Source organism: Artibeus jamaicensis, unplaced genomic scaffold (assembly GCF_021234435.1).
Source record: "Artibeus jamaicensis isolate MK-2021 breed Jamaican fruit bat unplaced genomic scaffold, CSHL_Jam_final contig_1128, whole genome shotgun sequence".
Classification (NCBI taxonomy): domain Eukaryota; kingdom Metazoa; phylum Chordata; class Mammalia; order Chiroptera; family Phyllostomidae; genus Artibeus; species Artibeus jamaicensis.
The window spans coordinates 755,212-776,124 of NW_026521220.1; the positions used below are offsets into that span (position 1 = coordinate 755,212).

At 57.5% G+C, this 20,913-nt stretch overlaps 1 protein-coding gene across 5 annotated transcripts; it reads right to left on the reverse strand.

Annotated features, from left to right (window-relative positions):
• Nucleotides 1-8,466: 8,466 nt before the first annotated feature.
• GUCD1 (guanylyl cyclase domain containing 1) lies at nt 8,467-20,896 on the reverse strand. Of its 5 annotated transcripts, XM_037158730.2 has the most exons (8): nt 19,903-20,234; nt 19,162-19,239; nt 15,853-15,937; nt 14,818-14,983; nt 13,602-13,693; nt 11,588-11,829; nt 11,384-11,509; nt 8,467-10,925 (listed from the first exon to the last, which is right to left on the reverse strand). In XM_037158730.2, exons 3-8 carry the CDS (start codon nt 15,861-15,863, stop codon nt 10,834-10,836), a joined length of 729 nt encoding a protein of 242 aa, XP_037014625.1. In that variant the 5' UTR covers nt 15,864-15,937; nt 19,162-19,239; nt 19,903-20,234; the 3' UTR covers nt 8,467-10,833. The 5 variants fall into 5 exon arrangements, with proteins under 5 accessions (XP_037014625.1, XP_037014626.1, XP_037014623.1 ...); XM_037158731.2 differs by lacking the exons at nt 19,162-19,239; nt 19,903-20,234 and adding an exon at nt 20,619-20,896; XM_037158728.2 differs by lacking the exon at nt 19,162-19,239 and having other exon boundaries at nt 19,903-20,233.
• Nucleotides 20,897-20,913: the final 17 nt, after the last annotated feature.

Sequence of the window (20,913 nt, forward strand, 5' to 3'; positions counted from 1 at the left end):
CCTACTTTTGCCTACCCCTGTATAAATGTCCCATAGTGCACAAAAAGTTGCTTAACATCAGTAACCACTAGAGAAATGCAAATCAAACCAGCGGTGAGATACCGTCTCACACTCATTAGGATGGCTATTATTTAGCAGGAAAAAAAAAACAAACCCAGAAACTAACAAGTATGGGTGATGAGGAGGAAAACTAGAACCTTGCACACTGCTGGTGGGAACAGAAATGGTGCCACTGCTGGGGGCCAGTCTGGCAGTTCCCCCACCGAGCAGACAGTCACCGTGCGCCGCAACGGTTCTCCTTCTAGTGCGTGCCCAACCGAACCGAAAGCGGGGGCACCACAAACGCAGGCCCAAACAAGACGTGGTCTGTACATTCAATAACGCAGTGTCATCCAGGCTTTAAAAAGGGGACATTCTGACCCGCGTGGCTGTGTGGATGAACCCCAGGACACTGTGCTGAGTGAGAGAAGCCAGTCTCAGAAGGGCACGTGCCGTGCGATTCCACTGACCGGAGGCACCTTAGCGCAGTCAGACTCACAGAGACAGAAATTAGAGCTGTGGTCACCAGGCGGGCGGTGAGGGGACTGGGAGCTGCCGTTTCGTGGGGACAGAGTTGCAGTTTGGGGAGATGACAAAGTTCTGGAGACGGACAGTGGTGATGGTTGACCAACAATATGAATGCACTTAAGGCCACCGAACTGCACAGTTCACAATGGTTAAAATGGTAAATCGCACGTTATGCAGATGGGACCAAATTGTTTTAAAAGGTGTGAGGGCAAAGGCCCTGGTGGTTCTTTTCTCACCAGAATGAGAACCAGCCCAGAGGTCACCTGGGGAGAGTCGGCCTTTGAAGAACTGGTTTTGCCCACCCCACCCCCACCAGCCAAGGTGGGGGAGTTAGTGTCTTCCTTGTGCCCCCTCCCTCCAGGAAGCATCCCTGGAGCTCCGCCCCAGCCTTCCCCTCCCCCACCCCGCCCCCATCCTTAGAGCCCAGGGCTGTCCTGCTTTCTGCCCGGAGCCACTCCAGCTAGTGCTGAAGACAGCTGCCTTGGAGAGCCAGTCAAGGCCCCAGAGTGCGGTGTCCGGGAGGCGCAGGCTGAGCGCTGGGCCTCTGCTCTGCTCCTCCCTGTTCCCCACCCCCACCCCCCTAATCCCCACCCTGCTCTGGGTACACATCAGGCCCTCAGGGAAGGTCTGTTGAGCCGAAGGAGGCAGGTCAGCTCAGCTGGGACTAGGCAAAGGATGCACAAAAGAGAGATCAGCTTCTTTCCCGTTTTTGTTTTTGTTTTATATTTTATTTATTTATTTTTTTAGAGAGAGGGGAAGGGAAGGAGAAAGAACAGGAGAGAAACATCAGTGTGTGGTTGCCTCTCATGTGTCCCCTGCTGGGAACTGGCCTGCAACCCAGGCATGTGCCCTGACTGGTAATTGAACCATGATCCTTTGGTTCGCAGGCCCACACTCAGTCCACTGAGCTACACCAGCCAGGGCCTTTCCCCTAGTTGTAATGAGCAAGTACTTTAGAGAAAACAAGGAAAAATATGGAGGAGGAAGAGAGTCGTCTCTAGTCCTCCAACCCAGGTGTAAACCATAGCTAATACTGGGCATATTTCTTTCCAGTCTTTTATATGCCTGTTTTAAAATAACAGGGACTGCAGTGTCTGTATAATTTGGTGTCTTTCCCCTCAGTGTCATGGTATAATGGGAGCATCGTCGTTCACCATACAAACATGTTTTTAAACTCTTTTTACCAGTTGCAGAATGTTTGACATGTACATGCGCTCTTATTTATTTAATTATTCTGCTACATTGCACATTAAGTTGTCCATTTATTCGTTCATCCATTCCTTGCTATTACAAATGATGCTGGGATAAACATTTTAATGGCTAAACTGTCTTATTCTTGTTCGCTTTAGGCTAGATTTCAAGAAATGGAGTTTGCTGTGTTAAAAAGCGTGGACATCTCGTTAAGAACGGGGCAGAGTCTGAATTCCTACCCTATTTGCAGGCTGACAAGTCAGCCAACCTCCGTTCCTTGGAGGCTGCCGGAGACAGGGGGTCTGGGTCAGAGACCAGGAGAGTTTACTACAGTCGTGGCAGCCAGAGTACCAGCATCTTCTTGCCGCAGTCCCCAGCCGCAGTTCCTATAGGACAAAGCAAAGAGGGCCGAGTGAGCCCCGTTGCAACTTCCCTGCATGTGCCGCTCTGATGAATCTGACCAGCAGAGGCCGCCCCGCATGAGTTCAGTCCGCCCCCCAGCACTTTAAAGGGCAGAGTGAGCCCCACCTGCAGTGTTAACCTCAGTCCCACCCCTCAGGGTTTCCCACCGGACAGGCTGGGCACATCGCATAAACCGTCAGGGTCTTTCTCAAATGTTGACCTTCCCACTCAGCCTCAGTGCTTCATCCAGAAACAAAAGCAAGTATTAGACGTTGTCCAGCCTCTGCTTTGGCCCACGAGGAGGAATTCTAGGCCAATCTCTCATCTGTGCCGACGCTGGGCAGGGAGTTGGCACTGCCCTGAAAGCCTCTGGAGCCAAGGTGGTGCCACTGGTCACTTCGGCTAAAGTCAGGGCCAGATGGTGCCCCACCTTCTCTAATCAGATGGCCACCATCTCAAGGATAACGGCTCACGGCGTGCACATGGATGACACGTTACGGGCCCTGGCAGCTCCCCTGCGTAAGCTTAGCCTCGTTTTAGTGAGCGCGCCACGGCCGTCTGTGGGCCTCCTTGCCTGTGGGGGCCGTTTATTGAAATCACGGGAACGTCTCGTAGCTGCAAGACACGGTTTCGGAGAGGTTGGCAAGTTAAGGCCAGGCTTTCACACAAGTATAGTCATCCGGATAACTGTACCCCTAGAAAGAAAGTGTTTACAAGTCTTAGGGTCCCCCCAGTGGGACCTATGTCAGTTGGAGCCCAGGTTGACAGCACCTTCAGTGTGGCCTCCTGGCCAGGGCACAGGCCTTTGGGTCCCCAGTTAGTGTGAATACTTGACTCTAAGCCTTGTACTTGGAAGGACGGCCAAGGGCAGTCAGTCCAGCCTGTCCCGTTTGCCCACGCCGCCAGCCGGCTAGCGTTGGTCTCCCCTGCAGAGGACTGACTGAGGTCTGTGAAGGGGGGGCGGGGGGTTGGGGAGACATCTGGTGGTGTCACAGGTGTTTTCCCTAGAAGATATAGGAGGCGGGGACGTGCCCCGCCATCCCAGCAGACTTCAGGTAAGGTTAATGGGATGGCGATCCGTTTGGGGTCAAAGCCACCTGGTCAGGACACAGGCAGACCCTGAATCCATTGCATCTAAGGTGCTTGCAGAAGTCTGGGAGAGCTGCACCAGGGCGCCTGTGTTCATGAGGAAGGCTCCAGAGGCGATGGGGAAACAAGATCATTAATGATGAGCGACCCCCACCCCGAGTCTCCTGGGGTCAAAGGTATTTCCTTCCTAGGTGCTAGCACTGCTGCTCCCGCTCCAAGGTAGCAGCATAGCTGAATTCCAGTAGCTCAAGCACCACCTTCCTTATTTTCCCAGTTATCCCATTCTCAAACCCAAACCTTTAGTTTGGAAGGCTCAGTTGCAAGGGGAACAAGGGCATTTTTATAAAACGCACAGGGACCCATCGCATTCCCCACCTTGTCCCACCTGCGCTGCCCTACTGGCTCTTGGCAAGCCACGCACTCTCTCAAGTGGTCGTTGTTTCCAGGACCTGGGCCTCGTCCGTCCAACAGGAGACTTCAAGGCACTGCGCCAGAATGGAGTTCGAGTGTCCAGGCGCTCTTCCAGCTGGGCTGTCCACACCGAAAGACAGACACGCTGACCTGGCAGGCCTGGAGCTGCTCTGGGGGAAGGGAAAAGAGCGCCATGCCCAGGAATAGGCAAGTGTGAATCCTCAAATTTCAACACAGGTCCTTATGACCTTCTTGGCACATTCCTCCTGATGTACCCAGTAAATGGCCTCTTTACAGACGGCTGCCGTCAGTGACCAAACTGCTCTACAGAAGTGCGTGGCCCAGGGTGGGAGTGTGGGAGGCAGAGTCAGAAACCCTTCTGAGTTGATTTTTGAGGAGGCGTTCCAGGGCTGAGCGATCGCAGATGCCGGCGGATGTCCGGATATGCGGAGGGTCCGCTGAACACCGTGACCGCCCGCTGTGCATCATTGTGATGATGTGCTCCTGAGATCCAAGGGGCACCCTCGTCGGGCTGGAAATGGCCCAGGGAGCCAAAGACAACACGCGGATTAGTGTCAAGGGCCACAGTGGTGTGCCCCGAGTTGGCCAATTGGGCTGGAACAGCAGCCCCATAACCTGAAACAGTGTCAGCAGTGGTGAGGTGCCACCAGAAGCCCCAAGTGGGTGTCAGAGATACGATGGAGTTAATCTGCCACGAGCAGGCTGGGCGTGCCCTGTACATGCGAGGTGACCTCCTTCTGTGCCAGTGGCCAGCCCTTGGTGGGGAGTCGCAAGCTTGTCACGTGGTGAGAGCCTCTGCACCAGGAACAGTTTTTCATTTGTGCTTGGTCCACGGTGGGTACGGACACATGTCCCCATGCCCAGCACAGTGATCACGGGGTGACAGGTGGGACAATCAGCTGTCTTTGTCTAGTTGGTGTCACCAGAACACAGGCTTCTATCATGGGCATCCGGCATGAGTTGACCAGCCAGAATTGATTTCCACAGCCCATGGCCGCCTAGAAAGGTGTCTCTAATCTGCTGGTTTGTGGTTTTCTAAGTGGCAGACTGAACAACGAGGCCATTGGCAACAGCCCAAGAGTCAGTAAAAATATGCCAAGGTTTACCAGCCGGAGTATTGATTGGCCCAGGGCTCCAAGGCTGGCCTTGAGGTCCACCCACTGAGCAGAGAGGCTCACATCCATTTTCAGTTCCGGGCAGCATTGCTGAGGGTGAGCAGCGCAGCGGCCAGGGGCATGTCATTGTCTCTCTGCTTAGCTGACCCACTGGTGAACCAGGCCCAGGTATTTCGGGAACTGGAGGTCACTGTTGAGCCAGCGGCTTTGCTTTGGTGGAGTTGGAATGTAAATTTCCCCCAAAGGATTAGCTGCCATTTTTCCATGTAAAGCTGAGGTGTCACTTGGGTTGGGCTGGCTGGTTTTGAATGTATTCTTCTCAGTGCACAAGCGAAACTTCCATGGGTTAGATATCCAGTTTCAGTGAGAGCCCAGTATTAAGCTTTTCAAAAGGGTGTAGCTGGTGACTGTGTCAGGGTCATGTCCAAAACTCCAAGAGTGCTCCTGGGGATGACCAGCTTGCCTTTGACTAGAGGCTCCAATTTACACACTCATCAGCCACAGAGACTCATGTGGCTTAAAGGGGTCATTAGATTGGAGGGCCCCCAAGAGCGGGTCACAGCTTGCTGGGCAGCTTTCAGCACAGTCTGTTGCCTTGGGTCCAGCTCAAAGGGGGCTGGTCTGCGGGTTAGCTGATGCAAAGGGACCAAGTAGGGTGCCCCAGGGAGGCAGTACTGACTCCAACACCCAACGATTCCAAGAAGGTGCCAGGCCTCCTTTTGGGGCATGGTAGATGGATAAAGGGGAAGCAGCAGGTTTTCCTTGACTGTTGGATTAAGCATTGTGAATCTGACCACATGGTCCCAAGTCCCTGAATTTGGTCAGGGTGGCACCTAAAAGAGGTGCCACATGAAGAGGTGTCAACCGTTCAGTCACATACTTTATCAAGTGCCTACCAGGTGTCAGGTATTGGGGTTGCAGCAGAGGAGAGAGGATGATGTGATTGGGGTATGTGGGGGAAAGGATGGACGTGCTCCTTTAAAAGTGAGCGCATTGAGCAGAGCCCTTAAGGAGGGGATAGGGGAGGAAATAGCAGGTGCAAAGGCCCTGAGGGAGGAAAGGACTTGGATAGGTGGGAGGTCCCAAGAGGAGGCCAGCTGGGCTGCCTCATGGGTCTGAGGGTGGAGTGAGATGTGGGCATCAGCCTTTGTGAACTGTGGAGCTCTGAACAGCTTGGGAAGACTGGCTCACAGGATCTCCTAGGGCTGGGGAAGCCCAGGATCCCACCAGCAGCTATGGGAGAGCCTTGGGAAACAGTACAGACATACCTCGAATTATTGCACTTTGTTTTATTGTGTTTCACTGTTTTTTGTTTTTAGCAAATTGAAGGCAAGACCCTCCCCCAGCAAAAGGATTCTGACTTGCTTTATGTAGTACTTTATTGCAGTGGTCTGGAACGAACACACAGCATCTCCAACGTATGCCTGTACTGAGGATGGGCGTCCGGACGTGCAGCCAGAGAGAGGCCAAGAGGAAGGGGGCAGGGGATGGGGGCGGGGAGATGATGGAGAAGCCACGGGACAGGCCACTGTGCTGGGCTGTGGGAGGCTCAGTCTCCATTTCTTAGCACTGAAGTTTTTCCACGAACACTCAAGTCCACATTAGTTCCATTGCTCAGCCCCTGGGGTCAATGACTGAGCGGTGCGATGTGTCTGCATCTTCCTGGTTTTCTCATTCTGCTCTGAAGCTGGAGGAGCAAGTCCCTGATGTGTGTCTGGATGCTGTCGCCAGGCAGGTGAGTGGAGGCAAGTTGGCAAGGAGAGGAGTGTCTGCGCTTTTCCGGGGCTCTAGGTGCTTCTACCACAAACATCTTTGCTGAGAGCATTTTTGCCACGTAACTAATTGGCCATAAGGCAAGTTCATCATAAACCACGAAACAATGAAAAAGAAAAGAGACATTAGAAAGCACACAATGGAAAGTGAAAAAATTAGTAACAAGAATTTAAAAGTGTTATTGCAAAGAGGCTTTGAAGTGTTTTGTTCATAGCGATATATTCTTTTTTGCTTTGTTGATTTGTCTCCCCTTTCAGCATTGTGCTTTTTTTCTTTTCCGCTAAAATGTCTTTCTCTGTTAAGAGCGGTGTCAGTTTCCAGCTGCAGAACTGATGCTTAATGCTTTGGAAGACAGTTGTGAATTAGCTGCAGGACTTTCACAGTCACCATAGCTTGGTCCAGTTTTTGGGATTTGATGGGTGGGAGAGAGACCGCGGTCACTGGAGGATTTGCAAACATATTTGATACATGATTGCTTTCTAGTATTGTGTGCAGTCCGGCTTCATGCGTGGCTGTTATCATCCACTGTTTTAAGGCCACCACCTCTACTCGTCTCTGTCCGGGCCACTGTGAGGACTGTGGGAGCACTGTGAGCACAGAGTTGGTGGGGAAAGGAGGCCAAACTGACAGAATACATGAAGTCTGCCAAGTGTAAACCAAACTGTCAACCATTATTTTATTTTACAGCCAAATTGCCTTAGGGCCTATCAGTTCTGGGGTGAAAACTCCCCCGGCAAACGTGCTGGAGACAGATATGTACGTGGTGGAACTGGGGACACGTGCCAGGCTTCCTGCCTGGGAGCAGCTCCCAGAGGCCAGCGCCACCCCATCTCTGGCTCCAGGACGGAGTTCCTTTGCTGGCTCCTCTGGCACTGGCCCACCCCTGACAGGGTCGCCGGGGTTGCTTCCGACCTGGCTTGGGCTGAGGGTTGAAAAAGCAGCAATGGCTAGTTGTCATTGCTCTGAGCTTCTAGCTCTGTCTAGAGCACATTGAGTAAGGACCTCGGGTGCAGTCTTGCCCTTGGACCAGACCAGTGGTTAGTCTGACCCTGGGCAAAAGGCACCAGCTCAGCTGCACCCATTTGTCTTCTTTGGCCTGGCCTGGAGCCCTCACCCTGTCCGCCACAGTCCCCACCCTCCAAGTCCACCCAGGACTCACCAGCTCACCTCCTCACCTCCCCCCGCTTCAACACCTGCCTCATTCTGTCATTTTTCTCCCATAATTGCACTCACTGGCCACTCAGAGGCCCCAAACCTATCACTCCTATTCCTGTTCCAGCTCCTGATATACGCATTGAGAACGGAGCCCCTTCCCCTTGGGTGGGCAGAAGGCTGATGCTGAAGTGCAGACGGTAGGCTCACTAGTGTCCCCGTGCTGTTGGCTGCATGTGCCACGCTGCCCGGTGCACTCTGGCTGGGAACCACAGCAGCTGGGCAGCTCTCTGATGTCTACAGGGCTGCTCTCCAGTTTGGAGCAGAGTCTGAGATCTCAGTCAGAACTCCTGCTACTGTATCTCCATAGCGTGGGCTTGGGCACAGACAGGGCAGCCATCAGTCAGAAACATAGGCCAGACACTGGGGCCCTACCCAGAGAGCCGGCTCTGACTCCATCAGCCCCCTGTAGGAGCCAAGCAGGTCTGAAGGTGCCAGATGATGCAAGATTCCCAAACACTTCCTGGTTCAGAGGGAGAATTCTTATCAAATAAAATACAAGGAGGACCCAATAGCTAGCAGATAAGCTGCTGGCTGAAGTGGAGGGTGCAGGGAGGGCTGGAGTCCCTTCTTGTCCATCCTGTGGACCCCACTGCACCCCTCACTTGACATTCCCCATCCCCGGCCCTCCTCCTATCCATGGGTTTACATCCCCCACACCCTCTTCAAGAATTTCAGTCCAGCTGAGGTCTGAGGCGCTTCCACCCCCAGCACTGCCCGCTTAGGCCTTGCACACGCATCAGGGGGTGATGCAGACCCCAGAAAGCTGGATCCCAGCCAAGGACTTGGCTCCCACGTGACTGTGCTGAGGAGACAAGGATCCATGAGGGCAGACCAGAAGCTGCCACCATTTTGCAGAAGAATAACATTTATTGAGAATGGCTCATTACAAACAAAATATATGTATAAAATCTCTGCAATGCAAAAGATCCTTTTTGTCCCCATGTGGCTGGAGTAAACAAAGCCAACTGTCCACTGTGGCTTTGGGGGCTGTGCTGGACCCTCAGCTTATGGACAGGGGTCACGGGCGCCACGTTCTGTAGGTAGCAGTTCCTAACGGGGCCATTTCTCAGGTCATTTCCATGATTTCTTCATTGCACAGGATGCTGTGGGCTGCGTCCTGCCCCCACGACCCTCTCCAGGAAGACAGCACCATCACAGGGGCAGGCGGCCTTCCTGTCAATCTTCCAGACAGTTGCCCCCTAACTTCTGGCTCACCCTGAGAAGCCATCCTCCAAGCCCAGGGACAGAGCGTTCCACACGTTGCGTGACAGACGGAGGTGCTGTGACCACTCTCCACGGAGTCTGCTCTCCCTGTGCAGACTCCGGGCCTCCCTTTCAGCCACCCTGAGAGCTCCACTTCCTGTTTCCCATGATACATCTGTCTTCCCCCCAGTTTCACCCAGACCCCGCTGGAGCCTGCCCCAACCCCACGGCTATCACATGTGGTACTGCTGGGCGTGGAGCCAGAACTCCCTGGAGTCCGGGGCCACACCGCATTAAGGCAAGAGACGTGAGACCAGCGTGAAGGCGACACTAGCCTCGCACCCAGGGTGGCTGCCCAGCTGCAGTGCTCCCTTCTCAGCCACGGCTGCATCTGGTGTCGAGGAGCAATGCAGCTGGGCGGTCTGATGGCCTTCGCAGGCAGAGGCCACCTCTGCCCCGGAGCTGCCATGGAGGGGAGGGGACAGCTGAGGGGGGAGGGCAGGGGCAGCAGCTGCCACCACACCATGCCGTGGGCACTGGAAGACCAAGACTCAGGGGTAGAGGAGCAAAGAGGTTGTTGGGGCCCCTCCACCAGGGGCAGCCCCAGAGGGGTGTGTGTGTCCCCAGCCCCTCTGGGAATGATGCACTTCCCTTATTTTTTTAGGTGCAGACTGGGTTCAAGACCCAACTCCACCGGGCTCCTGGGCAAACTCACCCAAACCTGGCTGGACTCTGCGAGGTGAGGGCCCTGGCACTCAGCCCACCAGCTGGGAGTCCTGCTCTTTGAAAGGTAACTCCAACGGGCCTATCTCCCCCCCCCCCAAAAGAGGCGTCAGCCATTCCAGAGTACCCCCAATCTTGCTATTATTTTCTTGAGGGTGATTCTCACTCCCCAACACTGAAAACTTAAATCTCAAAAAACCAACTCTCACCCCAAAAAAGAAAAGGCAACACTTCCAGTCCGCGCGCCACGCCACACTGTGTGGCCCAGGCAGGCGTCACCCTTCTCCATCCAGACAGAAGAGACCCGACATTCTGTGCAAAAGGTCCTGGCACGAACACCAGGGTTCTGCTTGAGGAGCACAGGCCCCGCGCCCCAGCCCTGCAAGATCTGGGCTCCCCGTGCTCAGATGGGCCCCACTGTTGGGACTCAGGTGAGTGTCGGGAGGTCGGGGTGGGGGCGTCTTTGGGGCCCTCTGGGTCAGGCTTCCCTGAGCACGGCCAGCACTGGGGCCAGCACGACCAGGCTCCTGCCCACACACACTGTAGAACTGGAGTCCCCGGAGGGCTGCGGGCGCCCCAGAGTCCTTTCTGCCTGAGGTCCAGCCCTCCTCAGGGGCCACAGGCCTCGCAACCAGCTGTGGGTCCTTGGGGACCCTGCAGCACCCCCAGGGAGAAGGGGGAGGAAAGCTTGCCGTGCAGCCAGGGTCGGCTCGTCTCCAAACACACAAATGCTGCCCTGGCAAGTAACAGCTCTCGCCAGGGCTCGGTCCCCAGGTCTGTGGGGGGATAGGCCCAGGCAACAAGGGAACTCTTGGGGCTGGGGGGCCCCGGACACAGCTGGGGTCAGGCCAAGGGTCCTGGGGCAGCTCTGCTCAGGAGCTCTGGGGACCAGCAACCAGTGGTGGGGGGTAAGCGGCCTGACGGCACTCACTGCTGGCGGGCGAGTCGGCTGTGCCGTGGCCTCCCAGAGCTCCCTGGGCTTTTGTGACACGGGCTGAGGCCAAAGCTGTGCACCCAAGCCCCAGCTGCCCTGGGCCTGGGGCAGGGCCTCCTGAGAAGGCCAGGCCGGGGCGGGGCAGGGCAGGGCGGGGTCTGAGGGCCTGGGCACGCCAGGCTCCCGCTGTCAGCTGTCCAAGTAGACGAAGAGGATGTCCTCGTCCGTGCCGTAGCTGGTCCTGGCCTCCTCAAAGTTGCTGACGCTGGTGCTGCACATCCCTGTGAGGCAACGCGAGAGCGCCTGCCTCACCGGTGCCCGGGGAAGGCACGTCCCGCCCGCCTTGCCACCCCTCCCCACCCAAGTCTTCCACCCCCGGAAGCCTTCCTCGCCTACTGTGGCCTTCGTGAGCTTGGTCCTGTCCCCGCCCCAGGCAGCAGATGAAGAAAGTGAGGCCCAGAGAAGGGAGGAAAGATGCTCAAGGCCCCGTGGGACAGGTCTGTGTGAGTCAGGGCAGCCCTCCCCTGTGCCCAGGGCAGTGGGGAGCCCTGCGTGGGCTACAGAAGGGAGTGGGGCCGGGCAGGCTTTCTGATGGGCATGCTGACCGTCCTGTGGGGGCTGCAGTGGGGGGCGAGGGGGAGGAAGCTGCAGTCTCCAGCATGAGACGGTGCGTGGGGTCCTGGACGGGGGTGAGCGGCTGGCAGTGGGGGAGGGACAGGTGGCCAGGCCTGGTAATGACCTGGATGTGGAGGAGGCCAGCATGTCTTGAGAGTTGTGGCTGGCTTGCTGCATGCCCAGAGGGATGGCACAGGTGACAGGGGTCCAGGAGAAGCAGGGTCTTTGGGGAGAAGGCAGTGAGAGAGGCCTTGGCCCCACTAGGGTAAGTGGGAAGGAGCTGGGGGGTCCGGGGTCCCTGCCCATCGCCCCCACCCCCCACACTCACGGTCGGCATACGCTGGGTTGTTGTAGAAGATGGAGCCAGTGGCCCGGTTATACCCACGCAGCACGATGAAGTGGCCCTGGTAGTCGGGGGTGCGGCAGAAGCAGCGATGGCCCCGGGGGGCAAAGCAGCAGTACTTGGTGGGGCTGGAGCACAGGTCGCAGTGCAGCACCCCCGAGTTCACCAACACGATGGCCACGTGGCCCTGTGCCAGGTGCGCCTGGATGTCCTGCACGCTCACCGTGCTGGGGGCGGGAGGAGGGTCAGCCAGTGCCCCTGGGCCCATCCCCATCTCCCATCCCTGCTTGGGCCTGTTCTGCCCTGTGCCACACAGCGTGGGGACATGGCTGGTCTTCCCTCTGCCCTGGGCTCCTTGCAGGTGGGAATGTCCTGCTTTGTTGCTGTGGCCCAGGCTCAGTCCAAGGCCAAGCACAGAACCAGTGGGGGGGAGGGGGGCTCTGAGTGTGCTCAGGAACAAGCTGGCCCCTCACAGGGTGGCAGGTCTGGTCCAGATGAGCCCCCACCAGGGGCTGGTAGAGCGGCACGTGGGACCCCACCTCCCAGACAGTAAGTGAACTGTTTCAGTCAAGCCTCCACTGGTCCTTTACCCTAAACCATGTGTGGTTTATGCTAGAATCTGCTGGTCCAATTTAACTCCCCAAATCTGGCCAAGCATGGCTTTGCCAGTGTCAAAATCAAATGCTTCCCTGCAGGGGCCATTTTTCTCTTTTCCCTCAGGCTCCTCAGTGGCAGAAGTGGCCGCCCAGTAAGGCTGATGAGCAGCACTGCCAGGGGGACCCGGGCCGGCGGAGCCAGCTGCCTCATGGGGTGCCCCTAATAAGACAGCAAGTCCAAATAAGAGCCCAGGAGGGGAGAAGAGGCTGGGGTGAGTCCTCTAGGCTGGGGGCTCCGCCTTCATTACCGGCCCTCCTTCCTTAGTGCTCTCCACAGGAGTGGTGGCCTGGCCCAGCTCCAGCCCACAGCCAAGTCACGTGCCAGTCGGGTTTGTTGTCTCAGCCCCGAGAGCTTGTCATTTTCCCATTTGGTCTTTGAAACAAAATACCTGGCTGAATTCCCAATGGTAGGAACAGGAGTGGGATTTGAGCTACGAGAAAAAGCAGGGGCTGGGGTGGAAGGAAAGGCAGCAGGCTGCGTAAGATAACAGCACGGAGGTGTCAGGTTCAGATCGCGGCGTGGCCAAGTTGCTGGGGGCAGGGGGGCTGTGGGTGGCTCACACCACTTCTCCCACCTCGCTTTCCTCACCTGAGTGCGCACAGCACCGACTTCCCACTCAGCAAGACGGCAGCCACTAAATAAACACTTGCTGCCTTTCCTTCCAACACAGCTCCTCTGGCCTAAGGATGCGTGCAGACTCCCCATTTTCCAAATCACCCACAGTGTGGCTACATCACGGTAACAATGAAAACAGAAATCCGGAAAGAACGGGGAGACCTGAGAAGAGTGGTCAAGGGGAGTCCGGCTGGGACGGGAGCCATCAGGCCTGAGTGCGGTGCCCACAGTGAGCCCAGGGAAGAAAGTCGCTCGCAGCTGGACAAGTTACCCCCAGGGTCTACCTGACTCCTGCCCCTCCAAGCAGATGGGAAGGGAAGAGCCGTTAAGGTCACAGAGATCGTGGGGAGATGTGGAAGCCAGGCTGCCCTAGACGGCCGGGTGGTCCCTGTCACCCTCTGTGACCATGCCATCACGTTCCTCAGGCCGTCCCCCTTCATCTGGGTTACTGTGTTCTGTCCCAGGCCACCAAGAACTGGCTGGAGTCGGTCTTGCTCACCTGTACCTCCAGCCCCTGCTCAGGATCCGCCTGTAGCCCCATAGTCCCCCTCGTTATGGATGAAAAACCTAAGGCTCGGGGATGGCAGAGCCCACTGCCACCCGGGCAGGAAGCCCACCTCTGCCCGACTCCCAGGGCCCTGGCCTTTCTCACCCTCCATCCTGAGGCCTCCCCAGCTGCAAGTCTATGGGTGAGCACGTGTCCAAGGAAGGGTGGCGGGGGGCTCACCATTTCTCCACCAGCACCTTGCAGGCCTTGGCTTGTGCAAACAGCTGGTTCACCCGAGTCTCCTCTGTGTCGAAGTGCTTCCTGTAGAAGGACTGAAGAGCAAAGGGCAGGCTGCCCTCACCCCGTCTGGACAGAACACACTGCGGGGCAGAGGTGGCGGGACGTGGAGCAGCCCGGCCTGCTGGGGAGAGAGCACGGGCAGCACGGGGGCAGACAGCTTTCTGTCCGAGCCGACGGGGCGGCTGGCCGCAGTGCACAGGGCCCTGCAGAGGCAGGGAGAGGGTGCTCAGGAAATGGGTGGGCAGCCAGGCTCTCATGGGCCCCCCGGGGAAGGTCAGTCAGCCCTGGGCTCGTGCTTCTCGTGGTCATGAGCGAAAGTGACCACTCAGCCACCACTTGGCTTAGCCAGGCGAGGTCCACGGAGCGTACTTTGTCTGGTGCGGGGGTGTCAAGGGGGCCAGAGCCCCCATGGCGGTGTCAGAAGTGACCCTGCTCTTGGGACCCTTCCTCTGCCTTGTAGCCATGGCGAGAAACCAGGTGCAAGGGCCTTCCTCCCTGCTGGGGAGGCTCAGGGGACAGTTAGGTTGACTGGCCCTGGCCACCACACAACAACCCTCTTGCCAAAATGGCCAGAAGTGACTCTGCTCTGCCAAGAGTTAGAATCTGGACTGAGGTCTGCTGCAGAGGCAGGCCACGCAGGCTCTAGCTATGCAGGGAGGGAAACGCACTGGTTATCGACCAGCCGACGTCGGCATTCTTTTGCAAAAGGAAAAAGAAAAAAGATGACATTTGGGGTTTTATTCCAAAATACCAATCACTCCACTGGGAGCCGGCTATTCTTTCGAGGAGGAAGAAAACGGGCAAATGATGGCTGGACGGGGCCGAGTCCGAGGCCCCATACCCGGCCTTGTGTGGAGGGACACAGGGAAGGGCGTGGGACGGCGGCCGAGACGCTCTTCTACACACCCGCGTGTGCTGCTGCAGGCACGTGGTGGGGGCTCTGGGGGGGGGGGAGCTGCTGGGGGGAACCAGCTCACTGCTCAGGTCCTTTGGGTAGGTGCGACAGCAAGGTCACCCGGACTGGCTCCTGCCCATAGCACGTCTGCCGCTGCCCCCTGGTCTCTGCCCACCCATGTGCCCACTCAACTGTCCAGGCCTTGACTACGCCCTCTTCCAGCTACTGAACCCAGTGAAGGCCCGGTGGCCGGCCACCCACCTGGTTTTTGTAGCCCTTGTCCACACCCAGGGTCTGGGTGCAGAAGCGGTGCCTCACACCAAAGTGGCGCATCAGGTAGGCCAGGTCGATGGTCCAGATGCTCCTGGTCAGCCGCAGCTCCTGCAGGGCGCTTTCAAACTCCCCATCGTCCAACTGGCCCAGGTACCTGGGGGCGGACAGGCCACTGAGGGCTGCTGGCCCTCGAAGGGAACCTGGTTGGGGTCATGCTCCACCTGCGGGCCCATCAGCCATCGGCAGAGCCCCTGCTCCACAGAAGGTTCTGTCCTTTGTCATGAAACCTCATGTCCTGCCCACAAACTGCCCGGGCACAACCTGAAGCTGCTTGGGTGCCGTGCTGTCCAGGCGCCCTAGATTCAAGGGCCTAGGTTCTGCATATCACATTCTTGTGGGCTGTGTGACTTTGGGCGAGTCACCACCCTCTCTGGCTCACTAGCTTCATCTCTAAGATGAGGTGCTTGGACCACATCGGTGGTTTTCTAAGTTTTAGGCAGAGAATTCTTCTGTTGAACCCTGTCTTGCCTGGAATTCCAGGATGTGCAGTGGGTAAGGGAGAAGCTGCTCTGAGCTTCTGGGCAGGCAGCCACCTGAAAACTCCTCCTATAAGGGGATGGCCATGGTCCTCCAGGCCCCGAGGGTCAAAGTTCCAGTGATGTTCACGCAGCCTCAATTCAGTGGCTGGCTCCCCAGTGACCCAGTCTCCCAGGAGCCTGAGGCCAGAAGGTGGGAGGTCCTGTGTCCCAGCCATGGGGTCACTCTCTGGGCCAGGCCTGGGCACCAAGGACTTCCCTGGCCATCCCCAGGGTCCCAGGCATTCCCAGAGGGGGCCCCTGGAAGTCCTGGTCCTACCGATTTTGCTTTTGCAGATGGCAGTGAGCCTCAATGGAAGCTGGGCCTCCCACAAGCCCCGACCAAGGACGACCACATGAGTGATGAATCCCACCCAGGTTTCTCCCTGTGTCTTCCCGCAGCCAGAGCATGTGGTGTGGAAGGCGAAACCTCGACCCGCCCACTCACCGCAGCACCATCCTGGAGCAGGCCAGGCCACAGTCCCAGTGGTAGAGCTGCTGGATGACAGGCACGGGCAGCTGCACAAAGTCCCCTGCGTGGAAACACAGGGCGGTCACAGATCCTTGGCACAGTGCCTGCCACTGCTGCCCCCACTGGAACCTCTGGCATTGGCCCCCACCCAGATCCTGCGGGGGCCTTTTCTGGCTCCCACTCCATTCTCCTTCCAACAGCGGTGACCTCCCCAGGCCCCAGTTGGAGCGGGTCAGCCGCACACAGGGGCCTCCTCCAGTGGTTGGTCTGCACGTCTCTTAGGACAATGCTGCCATGGCTGCTGCCCCAGCAGCCTCAGCCGCCTCACCTGCACCTGTCCTCCCCAGGCCGCCCTGCAGGCAGGGCTTCCCTGTCATGCGGCTCCCTCTGCCTGGACTCTCCTGGCCTCCTAGGAGCCTGAGCTCCCTCCTCTCGCTTCTTCATGACGGTGCGTCTGTCCACCCAGCCCCCCACTGTGTGCGCTTACCGTCCCACAGGCCTCTCTTGCTCCGAGCCCTCTTTTTTGGTGGGAGCTTGGAGGAGGCAGCAACAGGGCCAGCTCATGAAAGGCACAGAGCAGCTATTCATGTCTGTATTCACGAGGCCCCTGGAGGTTTGTCTGACTTCAAAGCCCCCAGGGCCACCAAGGTGTGAAGACCACAGTTAAGGGAAGGGGACTGCCATGTAATCTGTGTATGCGGAATGCTACTCTGGGTGACCCCTCAGTCTGTCCTTGCCAAGCAGTGAGGTGGGGCAGAAAGGGCCCGACCTAGGCGTTCCTGCCCGGGCTCAGCCACCGGCTGGCTGCAGACTGAGAAACTGACTTCCTCTTGCTGGTCTGAGTCTGGCCACCTCTAAAGAGGGGACTTTGGTCTGATCCACTCATTCAATCAACAAATATTTCCTAAGCACCTAGCGAGTGCCCAGCAGTTTACTACAGATACAGCGGTTGGTGCCGGGCCCTGTCCTGGTGGACAGCACAGGTGAGTGTGTGTGAGAGAAGAGCATGGGGCCAGGCCAGGGAAGTGGTGGGGGCACAACCTAGAGAGCACAGCATCAGGAACCACAGGGCCACGCGGGGAGAGCATGCGTGGAGGCCCTGAGGCGGGGGTGAGCTGGCGCCAGCTCACAGAACTCTCCCATTCTGGCTTTCCTCAGTCTGGACCAAGTTCAGAGTCTAACGAGCCAGGAGGTACCTCCCTCCAGCTGTCGCCCCTGCTCGAGGCTCATTGGTGACACCCATTCCGCACACAAAAACCCAGCCTGTCTTGTTTCCTCATCTCAGGGGTCTCTCTGGGACCCAAGACCAGCCTGTGCAGAGCTGCCCCCCCTGGGGTCTGCCTGCCGTGCCAGCCCTGGCTCTCATGGCACGCACCAATCAGGAGGGCCACTCACTAGCCCCAGGGTCTGTCCTGCCACCTTACCTGCCGGCCTCATCTGGGCAGTTCCTTGCCCAGAGAGGGTTTGAAGCTCCTACTCTGCATGTAAAGCCTCCCCAGCACAGGTGCCACCACTTCCAGGGCCTTCCCTGAACCCAGGCTGGCCACATTCTCCCCTTTTTCTAGATTCCCACCAGACCTGAACTCACGCTCTGCCTCACACAGGGGACCCTTGTGTGGAGTTTATCTGAGCTCTTCTGTGCTGTTGCACATTCCCAGGTGGCAGGGTCACGTGACTGCTCCTTTGCTGCATTGGACTGGCCTCTCTCCCCACACTCCCCTTCTCCAAGGGTGTGCAGCAGCATGGAAGGCAGCACGGCATGGGCAAGTGCAGGCCGCCTGCTGGCTGAGTGACCTCAAGGCGCTGGACCTATCTGTGCCTGCTTCCTCCTCTATGAAACGGACCATCATAGATGCCAGTTTGCAAAGTGCTGTGAGCGCTCAGGGCAAGAATGTGTGTATAGCCCCTTTTGGGTGCTGGCGTGAACAATAGCAACAACAACAACAACAACAACAACAACAATAATAATGTTATTCTGTCTCCTGACTAGACTGTAAACTTCCTGAAGGCAAAGAATTTGCTGACTTGTTCACTGTTACTCCCAGTGCCTGGTGTCTGGTGCTTAGTAGCAACTCAATAAACATTTGTTGGAAGAAAGGAACACACTAAGTGCCCACTGTATGCTAGGCTCCGAGTACAGCAGTGACTAACACCCAGGCCCTGCCCTCCCAGAATCCATAATCTAAAGGCATTCCCCCCAGCTGGACTGAGTGGAGGGAGGGCTCTACACAGGGTGTTGTCCCCTCATGGCCGCATGCCTCCCTTGTCAAGAACTCCTCACTGTGGCCATAAACTGCCTTTTGTTTTTCTTTACACAGGCTGCTACTACCCAGACTTTGCTCTTGTATATCCCTTAGTCTGGGATGCTGTCTCCCTTCTCTGAATGTCCAAATGCTCTGGACCCCCTCCCTCTCTGAGCCCCTCAATATGCAGTGTTTGAGGTGGTCTGACTTCTCCACTGGACAGACGGAGAATTCCTCACTGGCAGGTGGGGACAAGGTGGTATTTACGCCCTCCTAGCACTCAGTCCAGAACAGGCCCTCAGACATGCTTGGTGAGTGAAAGGTGATTTTCTCAAAGGCCATATCCCTTGAGATGCCCCGGGCCTGCCTGTCACTGCAATGCCCGGCACCCCCACCCCCAGGCTTCCAGACACAGCCCTCTCTCTGTGCAAGGCCCCCTCCTCACTCTGCAGGCTGGGCTCTGGTATTAACTGGCTGGACCGTTTTCAGCTGGGCTTTGAGTCTGTCTGTGCTTTCTCCTATGCCCGGCTGTAAATGTGGCACAGGACAGCTGCTTTGAACTCTGTTGTCCCTCCTCTTCTTGCCCTGATCCTTGGAGTCCCGTAATCCTGAGGCCCCAAAGTGCTACACATCACCAGTCTTGGCACCAGCAGGTCAGCCCCTAGGGACCAAGATACTCCTGCAGGGGATGATAAGGGTAGGCGAGGTCTTCCAAGCCCAATGCCACTGTTAATTGTTGATGCTTGGAGCAGAGGGACTGTCCCACCTGAGAGCTAGGGCCTGCCTAGAAGGCCTTGGCTGGCTTCAGTTGGCAGCTATCACCAAGGAAGGAAGGCAGCTCCCTGGCCCTGAATACTTAACATCTCTCAGCCTCAGTCAGCTCATCTGTAAAAGTGAAAATAACAATGGTAACCTTCGGCACTAGGTCGTTAGGAAGATTAATGAGCCACTGCGTGTACACAGCTTAGCACAATGCCTCCTCAGAGAAAGCTCCCTGTAAAGGTGAGCCATTACCACACTGAGGTTCAGGAAAAGCACGTACCTGGTTCAAGATCACAGAGTTGGGGGAGTCGGATGGAAACCCCAGGATAGCATCAGGCCCAACTCCTTGCTGCAGACACTAAGGGTGTGACACTAAGGTCACACTGATGCCTTAGTGGAGGGTCCCACATGCTCTTGACCTCTCCACTGCAGAGTTTTCTAGTCCTAGCACTTTCTCATCAACCCTGTGCCTTAAGCAGAACAGAAGTCACTACTTCTCCCCTTCCCTTCTTAGAATCATGACACTGAGTGCCAGCCTTGGTTTTTGCACCAAAGGTACTCAGAAGCAGAAGGAACCAGAGGGTGAAGAACTGAACAAGATGAAACAGTCTGGGAGGCCAGAGGAAGCGCCCTGCCACTGCTCTGTGCTCTTGGCAGTTCCTTGTGCTTTAGGCCTCAGTTCCCCAGGGGTCAGCATTTCCCAGGGCGGCTCCAGCAGGACCTTTCGCTTCTAGGGGAGGTGGAGCCCCTGCCTCACAACCTGGGACCCCCCTACCATGACCTCTATTGGAGCTAACTGAGGTCTCAGCCCTGGGAGTGTCAGGAACACCCAACACACCCAGGCTGGGAGCTGGGAGGCCAAGGCGTCTGTGTTTCACCTGGCCAAGTTTCGCTCTAAGCTCTATAGCTCCTCTGGAGGCGGCGGTCGGCCCAAGGTCGCGCGGCCAGACCCTGCCCCGCGCTAGGGCGGGATCCCCCACGTTCCCCGGGATGAGGGCTGGGCCCTCAGGGTGGCACTAACCCAGCTCGAGCGGCGACCCCGCTGCCTCCGCCTCCGTCCTCATGACCCGGGCGGCGCGGGGCGCCCATGGCCCCAGTCTGGCGCCGGCTGCAGCTTCGGCTTCGACGGGGGCGGGAACGGAGCCGGTACGTGTTTTGCTCCTCGGCCGCCACCACCACCACGGTGGGGAGTACGGGAGACCGCAGCTGGACCGCCCCAAGCCCCGCCCCGGCCCTTCCAGGCCTCCTATCCCTGGACCCCGCCTCTTCCCTAGGCCCCGCCCCTTCCCTGGGCCTCCAAATATCCCCCTCCCTTTGCCTTCTCCAGACTCCAATTTCTATAGGGCCCAGGCACCAGGTCTAAGCTCTCCCGGGCATTTCGCAGTCTCGCCTTCTGGTGTCCCCACCCCGTCCCAATCCTCACGCTGACTTGCGAGCTCTGCTCCGCCTCCGTTCCCTGGAAGCCCCGCCCCCTCCCTGAGTCCCGCCCCGAAGCCCAGTGGTTCCGCGAACATTGGCTCCCCAGAGGCTCTACCCCTTCGCTGCTCAGCTACGTCTAGGCCCCGCCTCCTCGTCAGCCTCAAGTCCAAGCCCTTCTCCCGTCTCGGGCACCGCGGGACTCCAGAAGACTTAACCCTACTCCAAATCCCTTTAGGGACAACCCCCTTCCCCCACTCTACACCTTACTTTCCCTATCCGTACAGTGAAATGCCTCGCCTCGCTCAGGGCGCCCCTTACCTGGCGGTGCCGGGTTCCAAAGGTTAAGTTATGAAGGGGGTCCTAGCCTTCGGCCTCGCAGCCTGCCACCCCCGATCCGCGGGCTCAAGCCTCACAATCCCTGCCTTCTGGTGCTTGGGGTGCTTGGAAATGCGACCCTGCTGTGGGGTGCTTGGAAATGCGATCTCCCCTCCGCTCGCCGGCCTGAGGGTCGATATTTCCGGCGGCACCCGGACCCCGTTATTAGCCCTCTGTTCCGGGGCCGGAACGATCGCATCAGAGCCCACGTTTCCCACCCGGCGGGGTGATGAGGAAG